Below are 24,516 nucleotides of genomic sequence, written 5' to 3' on the forward strand. Positions count from 1 at the left end.
ATGCCTAAGCAATCCTGTCAGTACAGAAGGTCCTGAAGTCCTATTAGCGTTCCCATCACTGGTGAACCCCGAAACGCACGTGGCTGAGCACTTGAAGCACTGGCAGCCTGGATCTCCCGACGCTACGGACTTCTAGTCCTTTTAGCATCCCAGGGATAACCCTGAGGGGGTAGGGTTTCTAACACTGGACTTCCTGAGATAATGGGCGTATTCCCCATTATCAGTCAACGGATTGGCTCCCTCGGCTTTTAGGAAAGTTATTATGGTACATACAGTTGGTACAAAACACCCCCCCAAAAAAAAAAAAAAACTGGGGCACAATCTTCTCCTGAACAAAAGTCCTTCTGGAGAGTTGTTCAAGGTTAAAGTGCAACGGTAGTGAAGCACACGAGTAGGAAGCACAATTCCCGATTTCACTGAGTCCTTTTCTCCCCGTATCTAATCTTAAATTTCCCTGACTCCTAGCTCTTTCCCGGGCTCCAAGGATCAGGGTGTCGACCTTCTCTCCATCCCAGAAGTTACTGCCGGTGAAGGTCTTCTCCTCGGGTTATTACAAGCTTAGCCCTTTTCTCCCCCTTCTGCTCAGGTGCCGGGGGAGGGGAAGCCCCCGGCTGTTGGATTGTGACCTCCCACCTTCTCGTGGTCATCTAAAGCCTCCATCTCCGAATATTCAGTCGCTTAATAACAAGGGGAGAAAAAAAAAAACAAACAAAAACAAACCCAGAAGCAAACACAATAGAAAAAGAGGCACCATGTGCCCTGGACACATGGCAGATGGGGCGGGGGGGGGGGGGGGGAGGGGGGGGGGGAAGATGGGGAGGGAAGGAGCCGGATTCGGTTGGCCGCTGCCCCTCCCCCACCGGCAGCTCACAGCAGCCTTTGTGTCACTCATCACCCGGAAGGAAAAGAGAGCCTGGAGAAATCAGCAGGTGGTCCCTTTTGTAGACAAACTCTCCGGTTCTGCAGCCAATTACAGGACCCTTTATCCCTGCACAGTGCCAGTCCCTCCTCAGTCACGCACGGTTGGAAACAGACTTCCAAAGCTCCACATGTCGGGCGGGAATCAGGAAGAGACTTATCTTTGCCTTTTTCTGCTTAATCCACCCGGAAACCAGCCCGGGTGGGCTTGGAGAGCTGAGCTTCGTTGGCCAGTCCGACCCTCTCCGTGGCTCCAGTACGTTATAAATCTTAAGGCTGGTCTTATTGTCCTTGTCGGGCCCCCTCAAATGGAGCCTAAATAGTTAAGCCACAAATCCCTTACACCCCAGATCGCGGTTCTGCAATCTTCCGGCATTGTGAAAGGGCAGCCGAGCAGACAAGTGGGAGCGAACGTGTGTTTCCCGATAAACTAAGGAGACGCACTGCGCTCGGTGCTCGCTTACTCCGACAGTCTGCTCGGGGCTCTCAGAGGCAGAAACTAGGAAAGGGCAGCCGGGGCGTAGCACGTGAGGCAGCTAGTAAAGATTGGTGGATGACTGAGTGACCGCCGAGGTGAGGGTGACGTCAGTCATCTGTCACATGACCTCCGACAGTAGGGGTCCAATGACCATCTCCCCCAAGGGAATAGGGAATGGCTCATAAGATGCTACTGCAAAGACAATTGTCAGGGATATATAATGATAATACATAACTGATAGGAATGATTAAAATGATAACGATTGAACGCATAATCACATAGCGTTCTCCGCACCAAACATGCCCACAGGAAAATCTAATGCTCAAGACTTGCCCCCCACAAGTGAGAAACCCAAGCAGAGGCTCACAAGGAATGGACTTCCTAGAGTCAGAGAAAACCTCGCCTCTCTCTCTACGCTCTCTGCAACAAGACTACTCCCTCTAGTAAGAGTCAAGAAGCGCTGAAGAGTACATATACTTGCTAACAGAGAACCTCCTGTGGTTTTCTTTGGCCATTCGTTGCTTCTATGGATTTTTTGAGGTATTCTATCATAGTTTCCATATTGGTCATTTTCTTCATTATTTCCTTCATTTTTTTTTCTACCTCTTAATTCTTGATTAATTTGTAATCTTGACATCTGCGGTTTAAAAAAAATCTTTCCTCAAACTCTTTTTTTTATGTCATTGTTTTTATTTATACAACTATAAAGAGTGACAGTAGTAATTATTTGATGGGTAACACCTTGTATTAGCACTGCTAATTATGCTGCTATAAATTTAGTTCAGGATCAGAATGAAATTTAGGAGACGGGAGAAAAAAGTTACCACTACCCAGCCCCATTAAAACTGGAAACTTTTTTTTTTTTTTTAACTTTGCTTATATGACTTCCCATCAGTCTTTTGGTTTTTAGTCTAAGATCACAGGAAGAAAGGCTTTCACTTTTTTTGGAAAAGAGATTGGTTATAGTGCCTTGCAGGACAGAAAATCCAACTTGGGTCTCTACCACTTTTTGGGAGCACAGGGGATTCCCAAATGTGCCCAAGATTCCTCTTATTCCACCAATTGTATTCCCACCTTTAGCTAACCCTCTGTGTACATGTATCACAGCCTCTCCTTTACAAAAACTATTCTTCAGAGGAAACCCCAGGGGGAGGGGAAGAATTTGTGCCATTTACCTGGACTAGAAAGACCTTAGGACCAGATGTGACTGGACCCCTTGTGAATCTAGCCCCCAAAGTTTTCCTCAAACCTTTGTTAGATCTTGTGATTTCCCTAACACCAATTAGAGTTGACTTTCTCTGAAGGAGGATTATGTCACATATCCATTTATGAGCATATTTCAGGATAACTCATAAGGTTTTTTTTTCCAACTCCTGCTGCTTCTGGTACTTTAAATTTAATTAAGTTGATTCACAGTATTTTTAAAAGTTATTCTCTGAATACGAATTAAGACAATTCTGAGATACCACTACACACCTGTCAGATTGGCTAAGATGACAGAAAAGATAATGACAAATGTTGGAGGGTGTGGTATTCTCTTCTTTTATATAATATATAATAGTTTTCTCTGGGCAGGTTTCTCAGGAAGGTTTCTGGAGGCAGCCTTTGTTTCAGTTCAATGTAATAATCACCTCAAATACAGCCAGGAGTTAAAGTCCAAACGTTTATTTTCTCCTTCCAAGTCTTGTCTCTTTCCTTGGACCCGGTTAGCTTTCTTAGAGGCCTCTCCGATTGTCACCTCCAGCTCCCTCTGAATCTTGGTTCTCCTCCTCTGAATCCTTTGTTCTGCCCGACTGCAATCTCTAGCTTGTCAATCTTCCGAACTAACTGACTCCACTGATCAGCTCCTTTTTATGCTCTTTTAAAGGTATAAACTCAAAGGTTGACTCCTCCTCTGAGAAAGGGGGATTGTGGGTTTCTGACTTGTAAACTCCAATTTGTGAACTCTCAAAGATGCAAACACAAGCATTGTTCCTATCAATACTAGTGACAACACCTTGTAAGGATTTGCTCTAATGTGTGAACCAATAAGCATTGTATCAATTCCATTGAGTTAACACTAGGATTCTAACAGGAGGGGATGTGGAAAAACTTGGACACTGATGCATTGTTGGTGGATTTGTGAACAGATCCAAGCATTCTGGAGAGCAATCTGGAACAGTGCTCAAAAAGTTATCAAATTGTGCATACACTTTGATCCAGCAGTGTTTCTACTAGGATTATACCCCAAAGAAATATTAAAGGAGGGAAAGGAACCCATGTACAAAAATGCTTGTGGCAGCCCTTTCTGTAGTGGCTACAAACTGGAAATTGAGTGGATGCCCATCAATTGGAGAATGGTTAAATAAATTGTGGTCTATGAATGTTATGGAATATTATTGTTCGGTAAGAAATGATCAGCAGGATGAATACAGAGAGGCCTGGAGAGACTTACACGAACTGATGCTGAGTGAAATGAGCAGAACCAGGAGATCATTATACACTTTATACACTTCAACAACAATACTGTATGAGAATGTATTCTGATGGAAGTAGATTTCTTCAACAAAAAGAAGAGCTAATTCAGTTCCAAATGATCAATGATGGACAGAATCAGCTACACCCAGAGAAGGAACATTGGGAAATGAGTGTGGATCACAACATAGCATTTATACTCTTTCTGTTGTTTGCTTGCATTTTTATTTTTCTTCCCAAGTTATTTTTATCTTCTTTGTAAATCCAATTTTTCTTGTGCAACAAGATAACTGTGTAACTATATATACATATATTGTATTTAATATATACTTCAACATATTTAACATGTATTGGACTACCTACCATCTAGGGGAGAGGGTGGGGAGGAGGGTAAAAGTGGGAATAGAAGGTTTTACAAGAGTCAATGTTGAAAAATTACCCATTCATATATCTTGTAAATAAAAAGCTATAATAAAAAAAGTTATTCTCTGAGTAGATCCCCCATCAGTTGGGGAATGGCTGAATAAGTTATGGTATATTAATTGTAATGCAATATTATTGTTCCATAAGAAACAGGATAATTTCAGAAAGACCTGGAGAGATTCATATGAACTGATACTAAGTGAAGTGAGTAGAACCAAGAGAACATTGTACACAACAACAAGAAGATTATGTGATGATCAATTCTGATGGCTGTGACTTTTTTTTAACAATGAGGTGATTCAGGTCAATTCCAATAGACTTGTGCTGGAGAGAGCCATCTGCATCCAGAGGGAGGACAATGGGGATCATAATATAGTATTTTTACCTATTTTGATGTTTGCTTGCTTTTTGTTTTCCTTCTCCTTTTTTCCCCTTTTTGATCTGATTCTTCTTGTGTAGCATGATAATTGTGGAAATATGTATAGAAGAATTTCACATGTTTAACATATATTGGATTACTTGCTGTCTAGGGGAGGGCGGGGGGAGAGGGAGTTTTGCAAGGGTGAATGTTGAAAACTCCTTGAGTGTGTGTGGGGAGGGGGAGAGAAGGAGAAAAGGAGGGGGAGAGAGAAAGATTAGTTTTTGTAATCTTTTCTCTTAGGGAGTGAGAAGAAAAGAGCAAGATTTATATAAACTGCTATTTATTGATTTATTTATTTACATAGTTTAAGATTATCTCTTTTCCTCCTCACAACTCTTGTAATGTCCGGGCTAGCTTTCTAGTCTGAAATCCAGCTTGAGCACACACTCACTCGAGTCTGCCTCGAATCTGCTTATTTCAAGTCCTTATCTACCATAGTACAATTACATCACTACAGCACACTGAACAGGGACCAACGGCAGAAACATTACATCACCATACTAAATACTAAGTATATGTAAACTAGAAAACCATTATCTCATCAATCACACTAAGTTAACACCCTGCTGTAAATATCTTTGCTTCAAGTACACTTTTCCCAGAGTTCCCCAATATCTTCGGTCCTCTACACTTCCTGATAGGTGTTAATTCTTAGCCCCATTTTACAGTTGACCAAAACTGAAGCAAACTCGAGGTTAAGACATTTGGCCAGGACAGTGTCTGAGGCTGGATTTAGAACACATCCTTCCTGCCTCCTGGCCCAAGGCTTTTTTTATTTCACTATCAGCTGCCTCTATGGATCACAAAACACAGCTTTAGGAGTGAAAGGCATCTTGGAGAATGTCTAGTCCAAACACCCCATTTTATAGATGTGGAAACTGAGATTCTGTGAGATTCAAGTGACTTGTTAAAAGTCACAAAGATAAAAAGTAGCAGATCCGGGATATAAGTCCAAGTCCAAGATCTCCAAATACAATGTCCTTTCCAATGCATCACATTGTCTTTCTTTGGGCTTCTGCTGGAAGGGATAATGAGGGGTTAGGGGAGGGGCAGTTTTAAGATATGTGAGAAGCTTTTACAAATTGTAGCATGTAAGTGGCTTTGAGTTCTTGAACAGCAATAGGGTACAAGTTCTGAAAAGTTCTACCATTCTGAAAAGTTCCAAATAAAGGTCTAATAATTATTTTGGCTTCCTACACATCAGTCTAACTAAACCCGAAGAAGCTCACGTCCCATAGGCACAGTCCATGGTGATAAATTCTTTAGCTATGGCAGTGCATGAAACCAACAAACCAAAAAGTACCTATTGGACCTCAATTGTTTGTATATTCTTGCCCCTTCAAAGTGATATCAAAAAGGAGGGCAGAAATAATCACACAATTTTTATATTACCACATTTATACTCTAAATTTATACCCTAAATGTGAAATCGTCATCCAGCAACCAATAAGTGAACACACACTATAAGTACTTTCTTCTAAGAGAGCTGGGAGGTGCTGGACATGGCAAGAACCAAATAACATTAAAAAATAAAAGTGTATAGCCTATATCAGATTGCTTGTGGTCTTGAGGAAAGGGGAAAATAGGAAGAGAAAAAGAAAAATTTGGAACTCAAAATCTTACAAAAATGTTGAAAATTATCTTTACATGTAATTGGAAAAAATACTATTAAATTAAAAAAAGAAATTGGTCTTTGGTCTAGGAGAAAGACAGTCAAATGACCATCCTTTTATTAAAATATCAGCATTATTAATAAAATTATTAAATTATCTAGACATTATACCCCATTGCACCTTTTTAAACATCATTACTAAAATATTCCTTAAATGTCTTAAATTCCTCAAGGTCCACACACAAAGGAGGTCAAAACCAAAGAAAAATACCATAAATAATGAAATATAAATAATGACATTTTTTTGTGGTGGCAAATAAATAGGAAAAAAAGATTGACGAGATATACATGTTATTTGAGGAAAGGTTAATAAACAAAATGTGATATTTAATAGAATGAAATATTACTGTACCAAGGTGACAGAATAATAGCAGTCAGCGATTTTATAGCACTTAAAAGTTTTGCAGAGATTTTTGAAACATTACCTCATTTTATTCTCACAACTAGTTGAAGCAGTTACTAAAGTAGTGAATAAGGAAGGGATAGCTAGGTGGCACAATGGATAAAGTCCTGAATTCAGGAGGACCTGAGTTCAAATGTGAGCTCAGACACTTAACACTTCCTAATTGTGTGACCCCGGGCAAGTCACTTAACCCCAGTTGCCTTAGGGGAAAAAAAATAGTGATTGATAAATAAATAATATAAGGAGAAATTGACACCTTGAAGGAAAACTAGGATTCAAACCTCCAAGGGAAAACTAGGATTCATACCTCCAAGGGAAAACTAGGATTCACACTTCCAAGGAAGGAGGGGCTTCAGGATTCCAGGGATATATAAAAGGGCTGAAATAAGGCAGACTCAGATATTCCCTGAGAAGTATCAGAAAAAAAGGCAGACTTTTGAGACTGAAGGAAACATTTCAAAAGAAACAAAGCAGCATGTCCTCTTTCCTAGAGCCGATTGAAGACTTCCGGAAAGAGCTCCTCTGTTCCATCTGTGGCAACTTCTTCGCAGATCCAGTGTCTATCGAGTGTGGCCACAATTTTTGCTATTGTTGTCTCTTCACAAACTGTCAGGAAGCCTCTACCTTCTTCTCCTGTCCGGAATGTGAGAGGGTCTCCCAGCTGAGGGATTTCAAAGCCAATAGACGACTTGGGAAACTGGCTGCCATTGCCAAAAAACTGGGACCCCATCATTCACAGGACCTTGAAGACCATTCACAGGACCTTGAAGACCGTTCACAGGACCTTGAAGACCGTTCACAGGACTTTGAAGACCGTGGCAAGTGTGAAGTGCATCAAAACGTGAAGATGCTGTTCTGTGAAGATGACCAGAGGCCAATCTGTGTGTCTTGTTCTCAAACCCTGGAACATGAAGCTCATACATTCTGTTGCATGGATGAGGCTGCTGAAAACTTCAGGGAAAAGCTCCAAGAAACTATGATTGATTTGAGGGAAAAAACTAAGAATGTCGTGTTACAAATGACTCATGAGAAGATTAATTTCATAATATTTAAGAACCAAAGACAAAGTCAAAAGAATAGTATTTTGTTTGAATTCCAGAAAATGCAACAATTGTTCAAAGAAGAGAAAGATTTTTATCTATCATGTGTGGAAACATGGGCAACAGTCAATTCAGAAAGCCTGAGCAACAGAATTAGTGAACTGTCTCATCACCATCAAGCATTAAAGAAGAGGATCACAGAGTTAGAGGAAGAGCGCCAGAAACCCGCTCTGGATTTGCTTCGGGATATGAAAGGAATTTTAAGCAGGAATCAATGTGTGCTACAAAAGAACATGGAAGCCTTCACCATATATATGACGATCCCGCCCATCCTAGAAATGATGGAATGGATATCCAAGTGGAAGGTGGACATCACTTTGGATTGCAACACAGCTGATCCAGGTCTCATCATCTCTGAGGATCTGAAGAGTGTGTGGTATGGAGGGATTCAAGGGGAAGTGCTCAACAGCTATGAGAGAACTAAAGATTTTGCCAAAGTTCTTGGTTCTCCAGCCTTCATTTCAGGTAGATACTACTGGGAGGTGAAGGTGCCAGAAATCACTAAGTGGTGTGTTGGCATCTATCAAAAATCAAAAGACTGTCACAACTTCTTTGTTATTAGTTCTACCCAGATACAAAATAACCCCTGTCTTTATGTTATGGCTCAGCACCATCTTTATTCCCACGTCCATCTCAAATACCGCCAGATCTCTCCAGCCAACTTAAAGGTGGGTATATTCCTTGACTATGAACGTGGAGAGATGTCATTTTATGATGCAATATATGGATGCCTAATTTATACATTTCCTCCCACTTCGTTCTCCGGACCCTTTCTGCCCTTATTCTGTCTTCCTAAGGAAGAATCTTGTCTCTCGATCTGCCCCTAATTGAGAGAGAAATACATGATTATTGACCAACATGGACTTCAGGCCCGATATTCTTTCAAATTTTTTTTTGAGGGAATTGGGCTTAAGTGACTTGTCCAGCCTGTATGTGCCAAAATGTTTGTGGCAGCCCTGTTTGTAGTGGCTAGAAACTGGAAAATGAATGGATGCCCATCAATTGGAGAATGGCTGGGTAAATTGTGGTATATGAATGTTATGAAATATTATTGTTCTGTAAAAAATGACCAGTAGGATGAATACAGAGAGGACTGGCGAGACTTATATGAACTGATGCTGAGTGAAATGAGCAGAACCAGGAGATCATTATACACTTCAACAACGATACTGTTGAGGATGTATTCTGATGGAAGTGGATTTCTTCGACAAAGAGAAGATCTAACTCAGTTTCAATTGATCAAAGATGGACAGAAGCAGCTACACCCAAAGAAAGAACACTGGAAGATGACTATAAACTGCTTGCATTCTTGTTTTTCTTCCCGGATTATTTATACCTTCTGAATTCAATTCTCCCTATGCAACAAGAGAACTGTTCAGTTCTGCACACATATATTGTATCCAGGATATACTGTAACCTATTCAACATGTAAAGGATTGCTTGCCATCTGGGGGAGGGGGTGGAGGGAGGGAAGGGAAAAATCGGAACAGAAGTGAATGCAAGGGATAATGTTGTAAAAAATTACCCTGGCATGAGTTCTATAAATAAAAAGTTATTAAAAAAAAAAAAACAGGGACTGTTTTTTCCCTCTTTTTGTATCCCTAGTATTAGCTTAGTGCCTAGTATGCACTTCATAAATGTTTATTAAATGATTTATATGAATGAATGAAATAAAGGATTGAATGGATAAATGGCTTCTGCTACTACAGTTAGTAAAACAAAATAAAAGAGAACATTGTTAGGTGCCCAGCAGAACAACAGGGAGGATTCAAAATATATAACAATAAATTACAAGTTCAAGAAAGTATATAAATATTGTAGAAGAAATTAGATTCATAAATGTTAATCTTTTCTTTAATTCCTTTTAAGTTGTTATTTTGTTCTCTGCTACACACCTTATTTACTTCATTTTTTCCTTTTCATCCCCCCCACCTCCAATCAAGCTATAGTTAAAAAAAAGATATATTTATGTAGACATATACACACATATACACATCACCCCACCTCCAGACACACACATAAATCTTTCCTATCTCTGCTGACTCTTTGCTTTAATTCTGTTCCTTAATTTACCTTGTTATTACTTAACCTCCTCTCACCCACCCTTCTTTGTCTTCTCCCCTCACTCTTTGCTTCCTCATCCCCCCATCCCTCACTCTTTCCTTCACTCTTTGTTTCTTTATAGATTTTGGAGGAGGCTACACTCTTTTTTAATTAAAACTTTTTATTTTTCAAAACATATGATGGATAATTCTTCAACATTAGCCCTTGCAAAACCTTGTGTTCCAATTTTTCCCTCCTTTCCCCTACTCCTCCCCTAGATGGCAAGTAGTCCAATAAATGTTAAACACAGTAAAAATTCATGTTAAATCCAATGGATGCATACATATCTATCCAATTATCTTGCTGCACAAGAAAAATCAAATCAAACCAGAAAAAAGTGAGAAAGAAAATAAAATGCAAGCAAACAACAACAAAAAGAGTGAGAATGTTATGTTGTGGTCCACACTCAGTTCCCACAGTCCTCTCTCTGGGTGCAGATGGCTCTCTTCATCACAAGATCATTGGAAATTGTTATGGGCCAGAACTTGACACAAGGTGCTAAATAAGTGGAATTGAAGAGACAATTAAATCTACTTTAGAATTGATTTAATCCTACAACAAATAATGTTGTCCTAGTGATGTAATGATTGTTGTGTACTCAGTGTAGAGCACTCAGGGCCAGAAAGGACAAGCACTAGAAGCTCTCAGAGGCTGAGACAGATTCATTCCATCATCCACCTTTGGAATAGCTAGAGACTGAAGCACAAACCTTTGAAGTCTGGGAGTTTCAGAAGCCAGAGAAGGCAGGCCTCCCAGAACCAAGGAGAGAGATAGGCCTCCAGAAAAACTAGCAGAACCCCAAGTGAAGGAGACAAGACGTTTAAGGAGACAATAAAGGATTTGGACTTTAATCCCTGGCTGCATTTGGGGTGATTGCTGAACTGAAATGAAGGCTGCTTCACTACCCATGACTCACGTGTCTTTTATAAATATTCCACAACACAAACCTTTCTGTTTGGTATTTAAGCTCTTTTGTAATCCTGGTGCCAGTCCACTTTTCTATTGTACATCACTTCTCTTCAAGCATTCTTTGTTTCTATTAAATTGGCCTACTTCTCTTGATTTTAATAAATCATCAAAGTTATCTCTGAGCTTGTTTATTTTGTGAGGCAATTAGGTGACTTGCCTAGGGTCACAGATCTAGGAAGTGTTAAATTTCTGAGTTCTTGTTCTTCAAATAATCTGGATCTTTGCACAGGCTGCCTCTTTTACCTGGAAAATATTCTCTTTACACCTTCCACACCCTACCTCTTGAAATCCCCAGCTTCCTTGGAAGCTTAGCCCCAGGGGCACCTCTTAACATGAAGCCTTCCCAGATTATTCTTGAGAGGTATAATTACCTTCCCACACACACATAAATTAACTGGCTTTGACTGTCTTTATATTTTGAATGTCCTTATCTGTATACAAGTTGTTTTCCCCCAAGAAAGATATAAATTGGAGAGAGCAAGGACCATAGTACCACTTTTGTTCTTTTCTACCACAGAAAAGTTTTTGATTCAGTAAAAACTAAACACTGCTGTAAAATTTTTCTTCAATCTCATCACTCTCCTTCCACATATACAAAATCATATGGAGGAGCATCTTTCCTAACTATCCAAGAGACTGAGCATCCAGATCTTTTCTTGCTTCCTCAGTGAAATGAAGGTTGGGCTGCAAAGGATAGATGACCAAGGGAATGGTGTCTTGAATAAAGGATAGTGTAGTGTCCTTCTTTTCTTTAATATATACTTGTTCTCTGGGAGCAGGTTTCTTGGGGAGCTTCTGGAGGTAGCCTTAGTTTCAGTTCAAAGTAATAATCAAATGCAGCCAGCTGTTAAAAGTTCAAATTCTTTATTGTTTCTTCCAAAATGACCCAGTTAGCTTTCCTTGGTTCTGAGAGCTATTGTTGCTAATCCTTTGCCTCTGCCAGCTCAGCCTGCAGCTCTCTCTGAATCTCCCAAACTGAATTCTGACTCTCAATCTCCCCAACTGACTCCTCTTTTTTCAATCTCCTAAAAGTTTCTAGCGCTTGTCCTTTTATATGCTCTTTTAGAGGTGTGAACTCAAAGGTTGATTCCTCCTCCGTGAGTAGGATTGTGGGTTCCTGACTTGTGAATCTCCTTCACTGAACTTGTCAATCTCATACTGAATCCTGACTTGTGAATCTCCCAAAAATGTGAACTCCAATGAGTACTTAAATACATTAGTGAGCTAGAGAACTTGCTAAGTACCATGCTAAAGTACCAAGCTAAATTAGATGAGTCGGGGTTAGAGTCTAACAGGATGGTGCTCTAACCTGGGCATGCAAGAGTCCAGTGGGTGAAAGATATAAAAACAGAGATAAGTGGGGCAGCTAGATAGAGCAGTGGCCCTGAAGTCAAGAGGACTGAACTCAGACATTTAACACTTCCTACATCTGTGACCCTAGGCAAGTCACCTAATTGCCTCGCAAAACAAACAAGCCCAGAGATAACTTTGATGATTTATTAAAATCAAGAGAAGCAAAAAAATAGTATGGAATATGTTTGTTGGAAGTCTTTGACATTCTTACAGGTAATGCCCAGTTCAAAAGAATTCCCTAATAACTGAGATTTCCCAGATGCTCTGATTTACAAATGTCAGTATGATGGTGTCATACAGCAACCATAGCCTCCTCTGCAATCCAAAGTCTTTAAGAGTTTACTATAACTTTTTTTGAGAAAAGTAGATAAAAAATGTTTTTGATAGGCACTTAGACAATCTATAGAACTGGTCCCTTAGTTCATATAAATAGATTCCAAGGACAATGAATTTGGTACAGAATTGTGCAGTGTCCTTAATGATCCCAAACTTCCTCCTCAAATAAAAAGACATCTTTTATTTATTTATTTATTTATTCATTCATTCATAAATTCATTTTAATGCCTTTTTATTTTCCAAATACATGCAAATATAGTTTTCAGTATTCACCTTTGCAAAATCTTGTGTTTCAAATTTCTTTCCCTTCCTCCACTTCCTCTTACTCCTAGACAGCAAGCAATCCCATGTAGGTTAAACATGTTCAATTCTTCTAAACATATTTCCATATTCATCATGCTATGTAAGAAAAATCAGGTCAAAAGATGAAAGAAAAACAAACACCAAATACCCTTCCAAAAGGTGAAAATACTATGCTCTGATTCACATTCAGTTCTTTCCATCACAAGAAAGACAATTTTTACTATTGATTTTTTTTAAAAAATTTTTAATTTTTAATTTAAATTTTAAAAAATCTTTTATTAATAATATCTATTTCTTCTTTCCAGTTTATATGCAGCAAATTATAACACTATGGTTTTCATGTCTGCCTCTGCTGATCTCCATTTCTTGTCACACTTCATTCTGGCCACTGGATTTCCTTATAAGAATATGTTTTATAAATATACAATGCCATCTTTGTTTTCCCCCTTTATCCTTCCTTTTGTTTAACTTTTAAATGAGACACTTAAGAGATCATAAAAAAGGGAAAAGAACCCACATGTGCAAAAATGTTTGTAGCAGCAGACAAGGAACTGGAAACTGAGAGGATACCCATCAGTTGGAGAATGGCTGGATAAGTTATCATATATGAATGTGATGGAATATTATTGTTCTGTAAGAAATGACCAGCAGGATGATTTCAGAAAGGCCTGGAGAGACTTACATGAATTGATGCTGAGTGAAGTGAGTAGAACCAGGAGATCATTGTACACAATAACAGCAAGATTGTGTGATGGTCAACTGCCATGGACTTGTCTTTTTTCAACAATGAGGTGATTCAAACCAATTTTAATAGACGTGATGGAGAGAGCCATCTGCATCTAGAGAGATAACTGTGGGGACTGAATGTGGATCACAACATAGTATTTTCGCTGTTTTTATTGTTGTTTGCTTGCTTTTTTCTTTCTCAATTTTTTTTTCTTTTTGATCTGATTTTTCTTGTATAGCATGATAAATGTGGAAATATGTTTAGAAAACTGAACATTTAACCTATATTGGATTACTTGTTGTAAGGGAGGAGAAGGAAAGGAGAAAATTTTGGAACATAAGATTTGGCAAGGATGAATGTTTAAAACTATCTTTGCATGTATTTTGAAAATAAAAAGCAACTATCAAAATTTTTAAATTAAAATAAAATAAAATTGTGCATGCCTTTTGATCCAGTAGTGTCTTTACAGGGTTTATATCCCCCTAAAAAATCATAATAAAGGAAAAACAAACCACACTTGCAAAAATGTTTGTAACAATCCTTTTTGTAATGGCAAGGAACCAGAAATTGAGTGCATGCTCATCAGTATAATATACAGTGACTAACCACTGTGGACACAGAGATGAAGCAAAAACAAGTCTTTGTCTTAATGGGGGCTGAGGAAGAGACACAAACATAAATAGAATAAAAAACTAGAATGATAGCATGAGTGTGGGAGAACGGATGATATAAGAGATTTAAAGATGAACAAATGAATCCAAAAGCATTTATCAGGGACTTATTTTGTACTAAGTACTGAAGTGAGGAGGGATACAGAGAAAAAGAGTTAACTTCTATTTAGTGAAAGTGGAAGATAGCCCATATCCAGGAGTGATAGCTGAGAAAGAGGATTTGGGTTTGGGAAGTTCAAGGATGGTGAAGAGAACCAGAAAGGACAGTAGGAGTCCAGGTAGAGTGGAAAGTTCACTGGTTTCAGATTCAGAGGTTCAGATCCAACCTCTGATGCTTGCTGACTATGTTACCTTAAGACAGATGATGTCTAAGGTCCCTTCTGGCTCCAAAGTCCTGTAATCCTATGATACAACACAGATGTACATCAAATGTTTGATTTGTATTGTATTTAATTTATTCTTTAACAGATTTAACATGTATTGGTCAACTTGTCATCTGGGGGAGGGAATGGGGGGAAAGAGGGGAAAAATTGGAACAAAAGGTTTGGCAATTGTCAATGCTGTAAAATTATCCATGCATATAACTTGTAAATAAAAAGCTATATAAAAAAAGAAAGAAAGAAAAATTTGGAACATTAAAAAATGTTTGATTTGTGCTGATTTGCTTAAAGAGCAAAAATTGAGGGATAAGAAAGCATATGTGACAGCATGGGAGAAAGTTGGCCATGGTGAAACAAGCTAGTTAGATAAGTTGCATTCAGGGATGTGATGAAATTAGCTCAAATTGCACCAGCTTTTAAAATTTCCAATGTAAGCTTCTTAGAAATAAAGCCTATTGTTAAATTTCCAGTATGAGTATTTATACCTCAGAAAATGGCAAATTGACAACAAATCATGACTTGATTTATCGGTTTTATTTTTAATTGTCTAGATTTAAAGTGATGTAAAAAATTATCAATGGAGATTAAATTTAAAGCTGTAGGGGCAACTAGGTAGTGCAGTGGATAAAGCACAAATTCTGAAGTAAGAAGGACCTCAGTTCAAAATCTGGCCTCAGACACAACACTTCCTAGCTGTGTGACCCTGGGCAAGTCACTTAACCCCAATTGCTTCAGCAAAGAAAAAAAAAAAAGTAGCCTACTTACATTACCCATCCTTCCCTCTAGTTGGTTGTTAAATATTTTACAAGCTCATACCCATGTCTTTCACCAACTGAGACAGCAAGGTCACAGAACGGAAGTCCCATAGGTGAATGGCTTAGTTCCTCCTAGCCTTGGTCACAGGAGACAAGCCCCGTTGGGTATCCATAGTAGCAACAACAGCAATAACCAAGAAGAGTTTCAGAAAGATGGCTGAAAATGAAACATGATTGGGGCCACAGAGTTGGGAGGACACAGTGTGAACTCTTACTATGGGAATTCTAAGCTACCCACCCTTTAGTTCTTTCACAATAGCTGGAGGTTTTGGTTAGGAGGCTAGAACAGCAGCTGCACCTGGGGAAAGTGGCAGCCAGGGACAGATGGAATTACAGCTCCATGATCAGTCAGAGAAAGTGGTGTCCAAGCTGGAACTATAGAGGTTGTTCAGTTGTGTCCAAGTTTTTGTGATCCCATCTGGGTTTTCATGGCAAAACTACTGGAGAGGTTTGCCATTTCCTTCTCCAGCTGATTTTACACATGAAAAAACTGAGATAAACAGGACTAAATGACTTGCCCAGGATTACACAGCTAATAATTATCTGAAGCTAGACCTAAAAATGAGTCTTCTTGACTCCAGAGTTGGCACTCTATCCACTGTACCACCTAGCTGGCATTTAGGCTAAAAGGAGAGTCATTTAAGACCATCATTGGTATGAGGGAGCACACAGGTGGGAAAAGGCACAAGAAGTCAGTCATTAAAGAGTGCAATGGAGTATCCCTACTTCCCCCATGAGGAAATGGGCTCAAAGAGACAGCTTAAATGAATTCTCGATGGTTGGAGCTAGAAAATATTATTATAAGCAATGGGAAAGCCATGAAGGTTTTTGTAAATAGGATTGGGATGTAACCTTATAAAGACCCACAATTTTGAAAAGTTCTGATCCACAGGATGCCTACAGTGATTTCAGAGAATTCATGAAAACTCCTGTGATTCCATCTCTCCCTGGCTGACACTACCCTAAGTACAACTGCTGTTCCTACATATCTCCTGACATAGAGATGATGATGAATTCAAACTATAGATAGAGAAATCTAGGGGGGTGGGAGGAAGGGAGGGTTGGCCATTGAAGGAATCTGTGAATCTATTTTGCTTGGCTATGTATAACTGTTATGAATTAGGATTGCTTTTTTTTTTTCATTGTGGAGGCAGGGAGGAGGAAGAAGGAAAAGAAAGAAGGTAGATTTTTGTTTTTTGAAAAAAATTAATTTTTTTAAAAGGAGGGCTGTGATCAGACCTGTGCAATAGGAAAATTTTTCTAACTTCCATAAACAGATTGGAACAGGAAAACATATTAAGAAGCAATTGCAATAGTCCAAAGAAAAGGTGATTGAGGATAACACTGTGAGTAGACAGACATGTGAGATAGTCTAAGTAAAAGGGACACTATTTGTCAACTGACTGCATTTGCAGAGTAAGGGACAAGCAAGTCAAAGATATCACTAGGGTTATAAACTTAATTAACTAAGAAGAAAATAGCATCATCAGAACAAATAAGGAAATTAGGAGGGAAGGCCCACTTGAGGTGGGGGGGGGGGAGGAGAAGAAAATAAGTTCAGTTTTAGATTTCTTGAGTTTGAGATACAGACTGGATCGAGCATGGATCACCCAATAGAGCTGTTCAGCAGACAGTTGGAGAGGACTCAGCAAAGAGGTCAGGGCATATACAGGGCATATATGCCAGAGGTCTGGAATATACTATAAATAGGTTAAATCTAATCCCTTTCCCATGTGACAAAAAAGGATTTGGAAGTCTTTTATAAAGGGATGATTATAGCAGTCATGGGACTGGATAAAGTTAAAGCTAGGTTTCAAATTTCAGATCTTTTTTAATATTAAGCTCCGGGTTCTTCCCAACATCCTATGCCTATACTGGATTTGGATAGGATGCAATTTTTGACTTTCAAATGCTTAGAGACAAAACCAAGGTGGCAGGAATTGCTTCGAGAATGAGCAGGCTGATGAGGAAGAAAAAGCTGACCTCTTTCCAGAAGTTGGGTAGGAAAGGGAAAGAATGATTGGACTTTCACTTCAGGACACAGAAGAAATGTAATGTAATGTAAATGTAATGTAATGGGGTAATCAAAAAAAGGAAATCCTAAGGGATTTGATAAGGTTAATGTATTTACATTCCTACATGGGAGCATAGTATTTGTAACTCATAAGAATTTTCTCATTATTAGGGAAGTTAAAAGGAAGAGAGAGAGAGAGAGAGAGAGAGAGAGAGAGAGAGAGAGAGAGCCAGAGAAAGAGAGACAGAGACAGAGAGACAAAGACAGAAACAGAGGGCAAAGATGTAAATTGAATATGAAGGATAGTATCTAGAAAAATAAAATTATAGGATGGGAGAAGAATGTATTGGGAGAAAGGGAAAGGGAGAGGTAGAAAGGTATAAATTTTCTGCCATAAAAGAGGCAAGAAAAAGCTTTTACAGTGAAGGTAAAGAGGGATTAAGTGAACCTAACTCTCATCAAAACTGGCTCAAAGAAGAAATAATATACACATATAATACAAGTATAGAAGTCTATTTTAAACTGCAGAAAAGTAGAAGGAGAAAGAAAGAGGAAGATAATAGAAGAGAGAGCAGATTGGGTGAGGGAGTAGTCAGAGGCAAAATACTTTTGAGGAGTATCAGGGTGAAAGGGGGCAAAGAGAAACAAAGAGAGACAGACAGAGAGAGGGAGTGAAAGTGAGAGTGAGAGAGAGAATAGAATAAATGGGAGGAGGGAGAGAATACAGTTGTGAAAATAATTATGAAGCAAGTTTCTTTGAAAAAAATCTCTGATAAAGGCCTCATTTCTCAAACATATAGGAAACTGAGTCAAATGTATAAAAAATAAGAGCCATTCCCCAATTAATAAATAAAAAGATATCAATAGTTTTCAGATGAATTAATCAAGCTATCTATAATTATATAAAAATACTCTAATTCATTATTGGTTGGAGAAATGAAAATTGAAATACTTCGGAGGTATCACCTCATGCCTTTCAGACTGGCCAGATAAAAGTAAATTACAAACATTTGGAGGAAGGTGGGAAAAATGAGACATTAATGAAATTATTTATGAAATTGTTAACTGATTCAATCATTCTGTAAAGCAATTTGGAACTATGCCCAAAGAGCTATAAAACCATGAATATACTTTGACCTAACACTACCACTACTAGATCTGTATCCCAAAAGAGATTTAAAAAAAAATTTTAGGGGGGGAAGACCTATATGTACAAAGATATTTATAGCAGCTTTCATCTCAAAGTAGAGAATCGGAAATTGAAGGGATACCCATGGATTGGACAATGGCTGAATAAATTGTGGTGTGTGATTGTGATGGAGTACTGTTATGCTATAGGAAATGAAGCAGAATGCTCTTAAAAAGACCGGGAAAGACTTTCATGCAAAGAGAAATGTACTGTGTACAAAGTAACTGCAGTCTTGTAGGATGCAATGATTCAAGACAACTCTGGAGGACTTATGATGAAAATACTATCCTAAATTGAAAAGAGGAGGAAAGATAGAGGAGAATTGTTTAAGAGAACAGCATGATCTAGGAATTTTTTATCCTTTAGTTACTAAATGAATGAAGTTAATTCCTCTTCTCTATGACAAATGATTTAAAGACATCTATCATCTCCCCTCTAAGACCTTTTCTCCTCCTTTGGCTAAATATGCCCAGTCCTTTCATTGATAATCATCATGTCTTGCACAGAGAGATAGAAGCAGTATAGAGTTGTGACTAAAATGCTGGGCTTGGAATTCTAAATCATGGACAAAACTGCTCAGCCTCAGTTTCCTCATTTTGAAAAGCAAAATGTTAGATTCTTTGTCACTGGACTGTTGAAGGATCAAATGAGATAACATATATAAAGATCCTTGCTAAGCTAAAAACATGATGTAAAATTATTATATTATTATCAGATATTTGATCACATTGATATAGGTTGCCCTCTGTAAGAAAACTTTTTCTACTAATGAAGAAGTCCTTGATCACTAGATGTGGTTGGCAGAGGAAACCTGAAGTACTGATAAAATTACTCCCTGAGGCAAGCAAGAAAAGACACTGATGGGGATCAGTTTAACTTTACAGTTCCATTCCCCTTGGAGGTTATGTAATCCTACTTTACTGTATGCAGTCAGAAAGTTATATCAAACTCCCAAGGTTAAATTTCCTTTATAAATCATGTCCATCTCTTTTGGATTAGTCCTACTTCGTAATGTCTTTCTTCTCCTCCCTTTCCCATGCCTTATAGTATCTTTCTCCTTCTTATAATTAAATCACTCTTTTAGAGGACTATATTGCTTTTAGGATTTAGCCTGCCAGTCAATGGTATATTCCCACCTCCTGGAGTATTCCTTTTCTCCTAGTTAGACTTGTCTTTTCCATTATTAATTGGTACACGCTCTCCAAACTCTATTTCATATTTACCTCTCTGGTGTCTATTTTACCTCTTTATTCTGTCTGTAACCTCTTCTCATAAGCAAATGTACTTTTTGCCAAAGAGAAAGACCATGGTGAATTTGTCACATGACTGAGCCCCAACAAGTGGTGTCTACACTAATCTCATTATTTGGTGCTAATTGCTCACCTCAATCTCAACATTTGATGCTGAACCTCAAGCACATCACTAATGTAGAACAGCTACTGTTTTATGTCTTAGAAAGTTGTCTGGGAATACTGAGAGTTTAAGTGATTTGCCCAGAGTTAGACAGCTATTATTACATCTCAGAATATGTCCTTGAACCCAGATGTTCCAACTGTAATCCTAATACTCTCTCCACTATATCACACTGCTCTTTTTTTTTATAATCATGCAAAACTATTTCCATATTTAAGTATTTAAAAGAAAACAGAGATAAAAAACAAACTGTAAGAAAAATAAAGTTAATAAAAATATGCTTCAATCTGCATTCAGACACAATCAGTTCTTTTTCTGAGTATGGAGAGCATTTTTAAGCTAAATCCTTCAGAGTTCCTTGGATCACTGTATGAGTAATTATGTCATTCACAGTTTACTATCTTACAATGTTGCAGTTACTTTATACACAATACATTTCACTTCGCATCAGTTTATGGAAATCTTTTCAATTATCTTTCATTATTCTTGCAATAATCATGAAATACTTATTGAATAAATGAATCAGTCAAATCCTTTTCTCATTCTGGTTATTCCTTTCTGGAAATAAAAGTTTAGGAACATCTCTCTTGAGCTTTGATAGGAAGAACTGATAGCATTACTCCAGGTTTAATCTGACCAGCCCAGAGCATAGTGAGACCATCAACTCCTTTATCTGAAGACTTTCTTGGCAGGACATTGGAGGGCTCAAAATTGAGAAAGATAGATAGCACCAGATATGAAAGAGATAGGATTCAATATTCTGGATGGGTGTAGGACTTTAAGGTGCATCTAAAAAGATGAACCTGAAAGGGAACAAATGTAAATTTTTGCACTTGCATTCAGAAAACCAACTTCACAAAATAGCCCAAATCTGATAAATTAGTGATAAATTAGGTTTATCACTAAGTGCTAAAAAGGCCTTAAACAAAGTGAAATGCTTGTTTACAAAACAAACAAACAAATAAAAAAAATCCTACAAAGAAGAGACATGACAGGGCCATTTTTCAATATGATAGGGATTAGGTGCTGAACCTGTGATTTTACTCATAATAGAAAAGTTTTGGAGGAAGAAACTCTACTAACACAACTGGGTATTTTGCATCTTAGCTGCCTGGAGCCATGAGAAGTTAAGTGATTTGATTAAGATTAAAGAGCCTTTGTGTATCAGAAGCAGGTCTTTTTTGGCTCTATTTACTATGATGTACCCTTTGATCCAGCAGTGTCTCTACTGGGTTTGTATCCCAAAGAGATCATAAAAGAGGGAAAAGGATCCACATGTGCAAAAATATCCATAGCAACCCTATTTGTAATGGTAAGAAATTGGAAATTGAATAGCTTACTCATCATTTGGGAAATGACTGAATGAGTTATGATATATGAATGTAATGGAATATTATTATTCTATGAACAGGCTGATTTCAGAAAAGACTGGAAAGCCTTACATGACCTGACATGGAATGAAGGGAGCAGAATCAGGAGAACGATATTCACAGTAAGAGCAAGATTATGTGATGATAATTATGACAGACTTAGCCCTTCTCAGCAATGCAGTGATCTAAGACAATTCCAATACACTTGGATTGGAAAAGACCACCTGCATCCAGAGAGAGAACTTTGGAGAATGAATGCAGTTCAAAGCATACTATTTTCACTTTTTTGTTTGTTTATTTGCTTGCTTTTTCTTTCTCATGTTTTTTTTCTTTTTATTCTGATTTTTCTTTCACAAGATGATCAATATAGAAATATGTTTAAAATTATTATATGTTTAACCTATATCATATTGCATTGTCTTGGGGAGAGGGAAGGTAGGAAAGTGTAAATATCCTTGGTCAACTTGCTCCTGTACTATATCTAATAAGGCCTGAATTCTATCACTTGCTAAGGGCCATTGTCCTATCCACACTGGTGTATCAGTTTTCTTTTGAATAGGAGCAGGTGAGAGTGCAGACAGGCCTTCAAAAGCAGCCCTACCTAAAAAGTCAAAGTATTCAATTGTAATCCTAATTGCTGTAAAACTCTTCCCCACAGACTGATGGGGATTTTTCAACTATAAAAGGAGTAAAAACTCCTGTTTCACCTTCAAATATCCATCTCATAGAGGTAGCACTAACTTCAACTGCTATTGATCCTCCTACGCCAGAGATGTAGGTGTCTGCCTTAATCTTTGGCCAGTGACTGGGCCAACTAGTACCTCTAATAACTGTACAATCTGTACCTGTGTCTACCAACCCTTTCAATGGTATGCCATTTACATAGCTAGTGAGCATAGGTCGGTCAGCTGTAATGGCTGCTGTCTAGAATATTCCTGGATTCTGTTGTTGGGAGTCAAAATCTGGGCATCTATCACTAGATTGCCCATTAGGAGTCTGTATCAGTAAACCTGATGCTACTACTTCTCCTGGTTGATAAGTCACACATTGTCTACCTGTATTAGTGACTGGGATCATCAGTGTATGGATGGACACTGTTTTGTAAATACTCTCAGGAGGTGAAATGATCAAGCCGAATGTGTGTGGAGGCAAAGGATCGATAGGCCAGACAGGGACAGATTTCACTTCTCCAGGGGATATCTCAGTGGTTCCATCTGCATACAACTCTCTTCTCCCCAATTGTAATCCTTTGCTCCCATAAGGTTGCTTCTCCGCTGATTGATCATGTTGAAGTACTGAACTTCTAAAGACTCTCTGGGTGTAGCATCAGCTGCCATCATGCTCCAAGTGTTTTTTGCCTTGGACCCTGAAACCAAGCTCCACTTCCCATTACCCTGAGTTAATCTACATTCTGATGCCCAATGGAAGCCTCTGTTGCATTTTGGACATAGGGTTTTGGGTCTTGTTCTCCTATCCTGTTTTTTATGCCAACATTGAGCTTTCAGATGCCCTACTTTACCACATTGAAAGCATTGACGAGTCTCTCTGGAAGTCCCTTGCCAGAGGGGATCCTGTCTTCCCATGTTCCAGTCTTGAGAAGTCTGCATCATAGCCTGGGTATACAAGTTATTTGTGCCCACTGTGGCACAGCATCTTATGAGTTCATCTAAAGGATCATCCTTGTGTAGTCCTAGTATAATTCTTCTACAAGCCTCATTAGCATTTTCTCTATTATAATTTCTATTGCTGCATTTTCACCAATAGTTTATATGACAGCTGTCTGCAGATGTCCCACAAAATCAGCAAAGGGTTTGTTTGGGCATTGTGATGTTTTTGTGAAGGCTTACCCTCTATCTTGTTTTCCTGGGAGGGTGCACCATGCTTTGATAGCAGCAGCAGAAATTTGCTCATATGCTGTTAAAGGGTAATTCATCTGTGCTGAAATGTCTTCATAATGACCTACACCTGTTAATTGGCCAAAGGTGATTGGTATATTAACTGCAGGTTGCCTATTTCAATGGACTTGTATTCTACAGAGTTCACTATACTTAGAAAGCCACAACAAATTTTGTCCAGGTTCTAAGCATGTCCTTGCTGTAGATATCCAATCACTGGGGGTTAAAATTTCATAAGCCAAATTCTCTAATACCATCTTAAGATAAGACAATGTAGACCCATAAAGAGTGCAGCCTTGAGACTTACATGAACTGATGCTGAGTGAAATGAGCAGAACCAGGAGATCATTATATACCTCAACAACGATACTGTTTGAGGATGTATTCTGATGGAAGTGGACCTCTTTGATAAAGAGAGCCTTAATTGATCAAAGATGGACAGAAGCAGCTACACCCAGAGAAAGAACACTGGGAAATGAATATAAACTGCTTGCATTTTTGTTTTTCTTCCCGGGTTATTTATACCTTCTGAATTCAATTCTCCCTGTGCAACAAGAAAACTGTCCGGTTCTGCACAAATATATTGTATCCAGGATATACTGTAACCTATTCAACATGTAAAGGACTGCTTGCCATCTGGGGGAAGGGGTGGAGGGAGGGAGGGGAAAAATCGGAACAGAAATGAATGCAAGGGATAATGCTGTAAAAAAATTACCCTGGCATGTGTTCTATCAATAAAAAGATATTTAAAAAAAAAAAAAAAAGAGTGCAGCCTTTTTCAGATCTTTGATAATTTCCAGATTTAAAGGAGTATATCTTCTTCTTTCTTGACCTGAAAAGTCAAATTCTTCAATCACAGGGTATGCTTCTATTTTCAAATCAAATATATCCTGCCCTTCCTTTTAGCTTTAATTAGTGCATTTTGTAATTGTATCATAGGGGGTGGACAAAACTGCTGTATGGGTGGTGCTGATGGTGTCACTGCCCCTCCCACTCCTCCTCTTTCCTCATCCCACGAAGGGAAAATTGAGGAGGAAGGGTCATGAGATGGGGAATGCCCTAAGGGCTCCTGCTGAGAAGTGCCACACTCCTTAATTTCATCAGCACTA

General features: G+C 38.5%; 1 protein-coding gene across 1 annotated transcript; it reads left to right on the plus strand.

Moving 5' to 3' along the window:
* Nucleotides 1-7,244: 7,244 nt before the first annotated feature.
* On the plus strand, nucleotides 7,245-8,696 carry LOC127541459 (probable E3 ubiquitin-protein ligase TRIML1). Its single transcript, XM_051966735.1, has one exon. It carries the CDS (start codon nucleotides 7,245-7,247, stop codon nucleotides 8,694-8,696), a length of 1,452 nt encoding a protein of 483 aa, XP_051822695.1.
* Nucleotides 8,697-24,516: the final 15,820 nt, after the last annotated feature.

The sequence above is a fragment of the Antechinus flavipes genome, chromosome 1 (assembly GCF_016432865.1).
Source record: "Antechinus flavipes isolate AdamAnt ecotype Samford, QLD, Australia chromosome 1, AdamAnt_v2, whole genome shotgun sequence".
Lineage (NCBI taxonomy): Eukaryota > Metazoa > Chordata > Mammalia > Dasyuromorphia > Dasyuridae > Antechinus > Antechinus flavipes.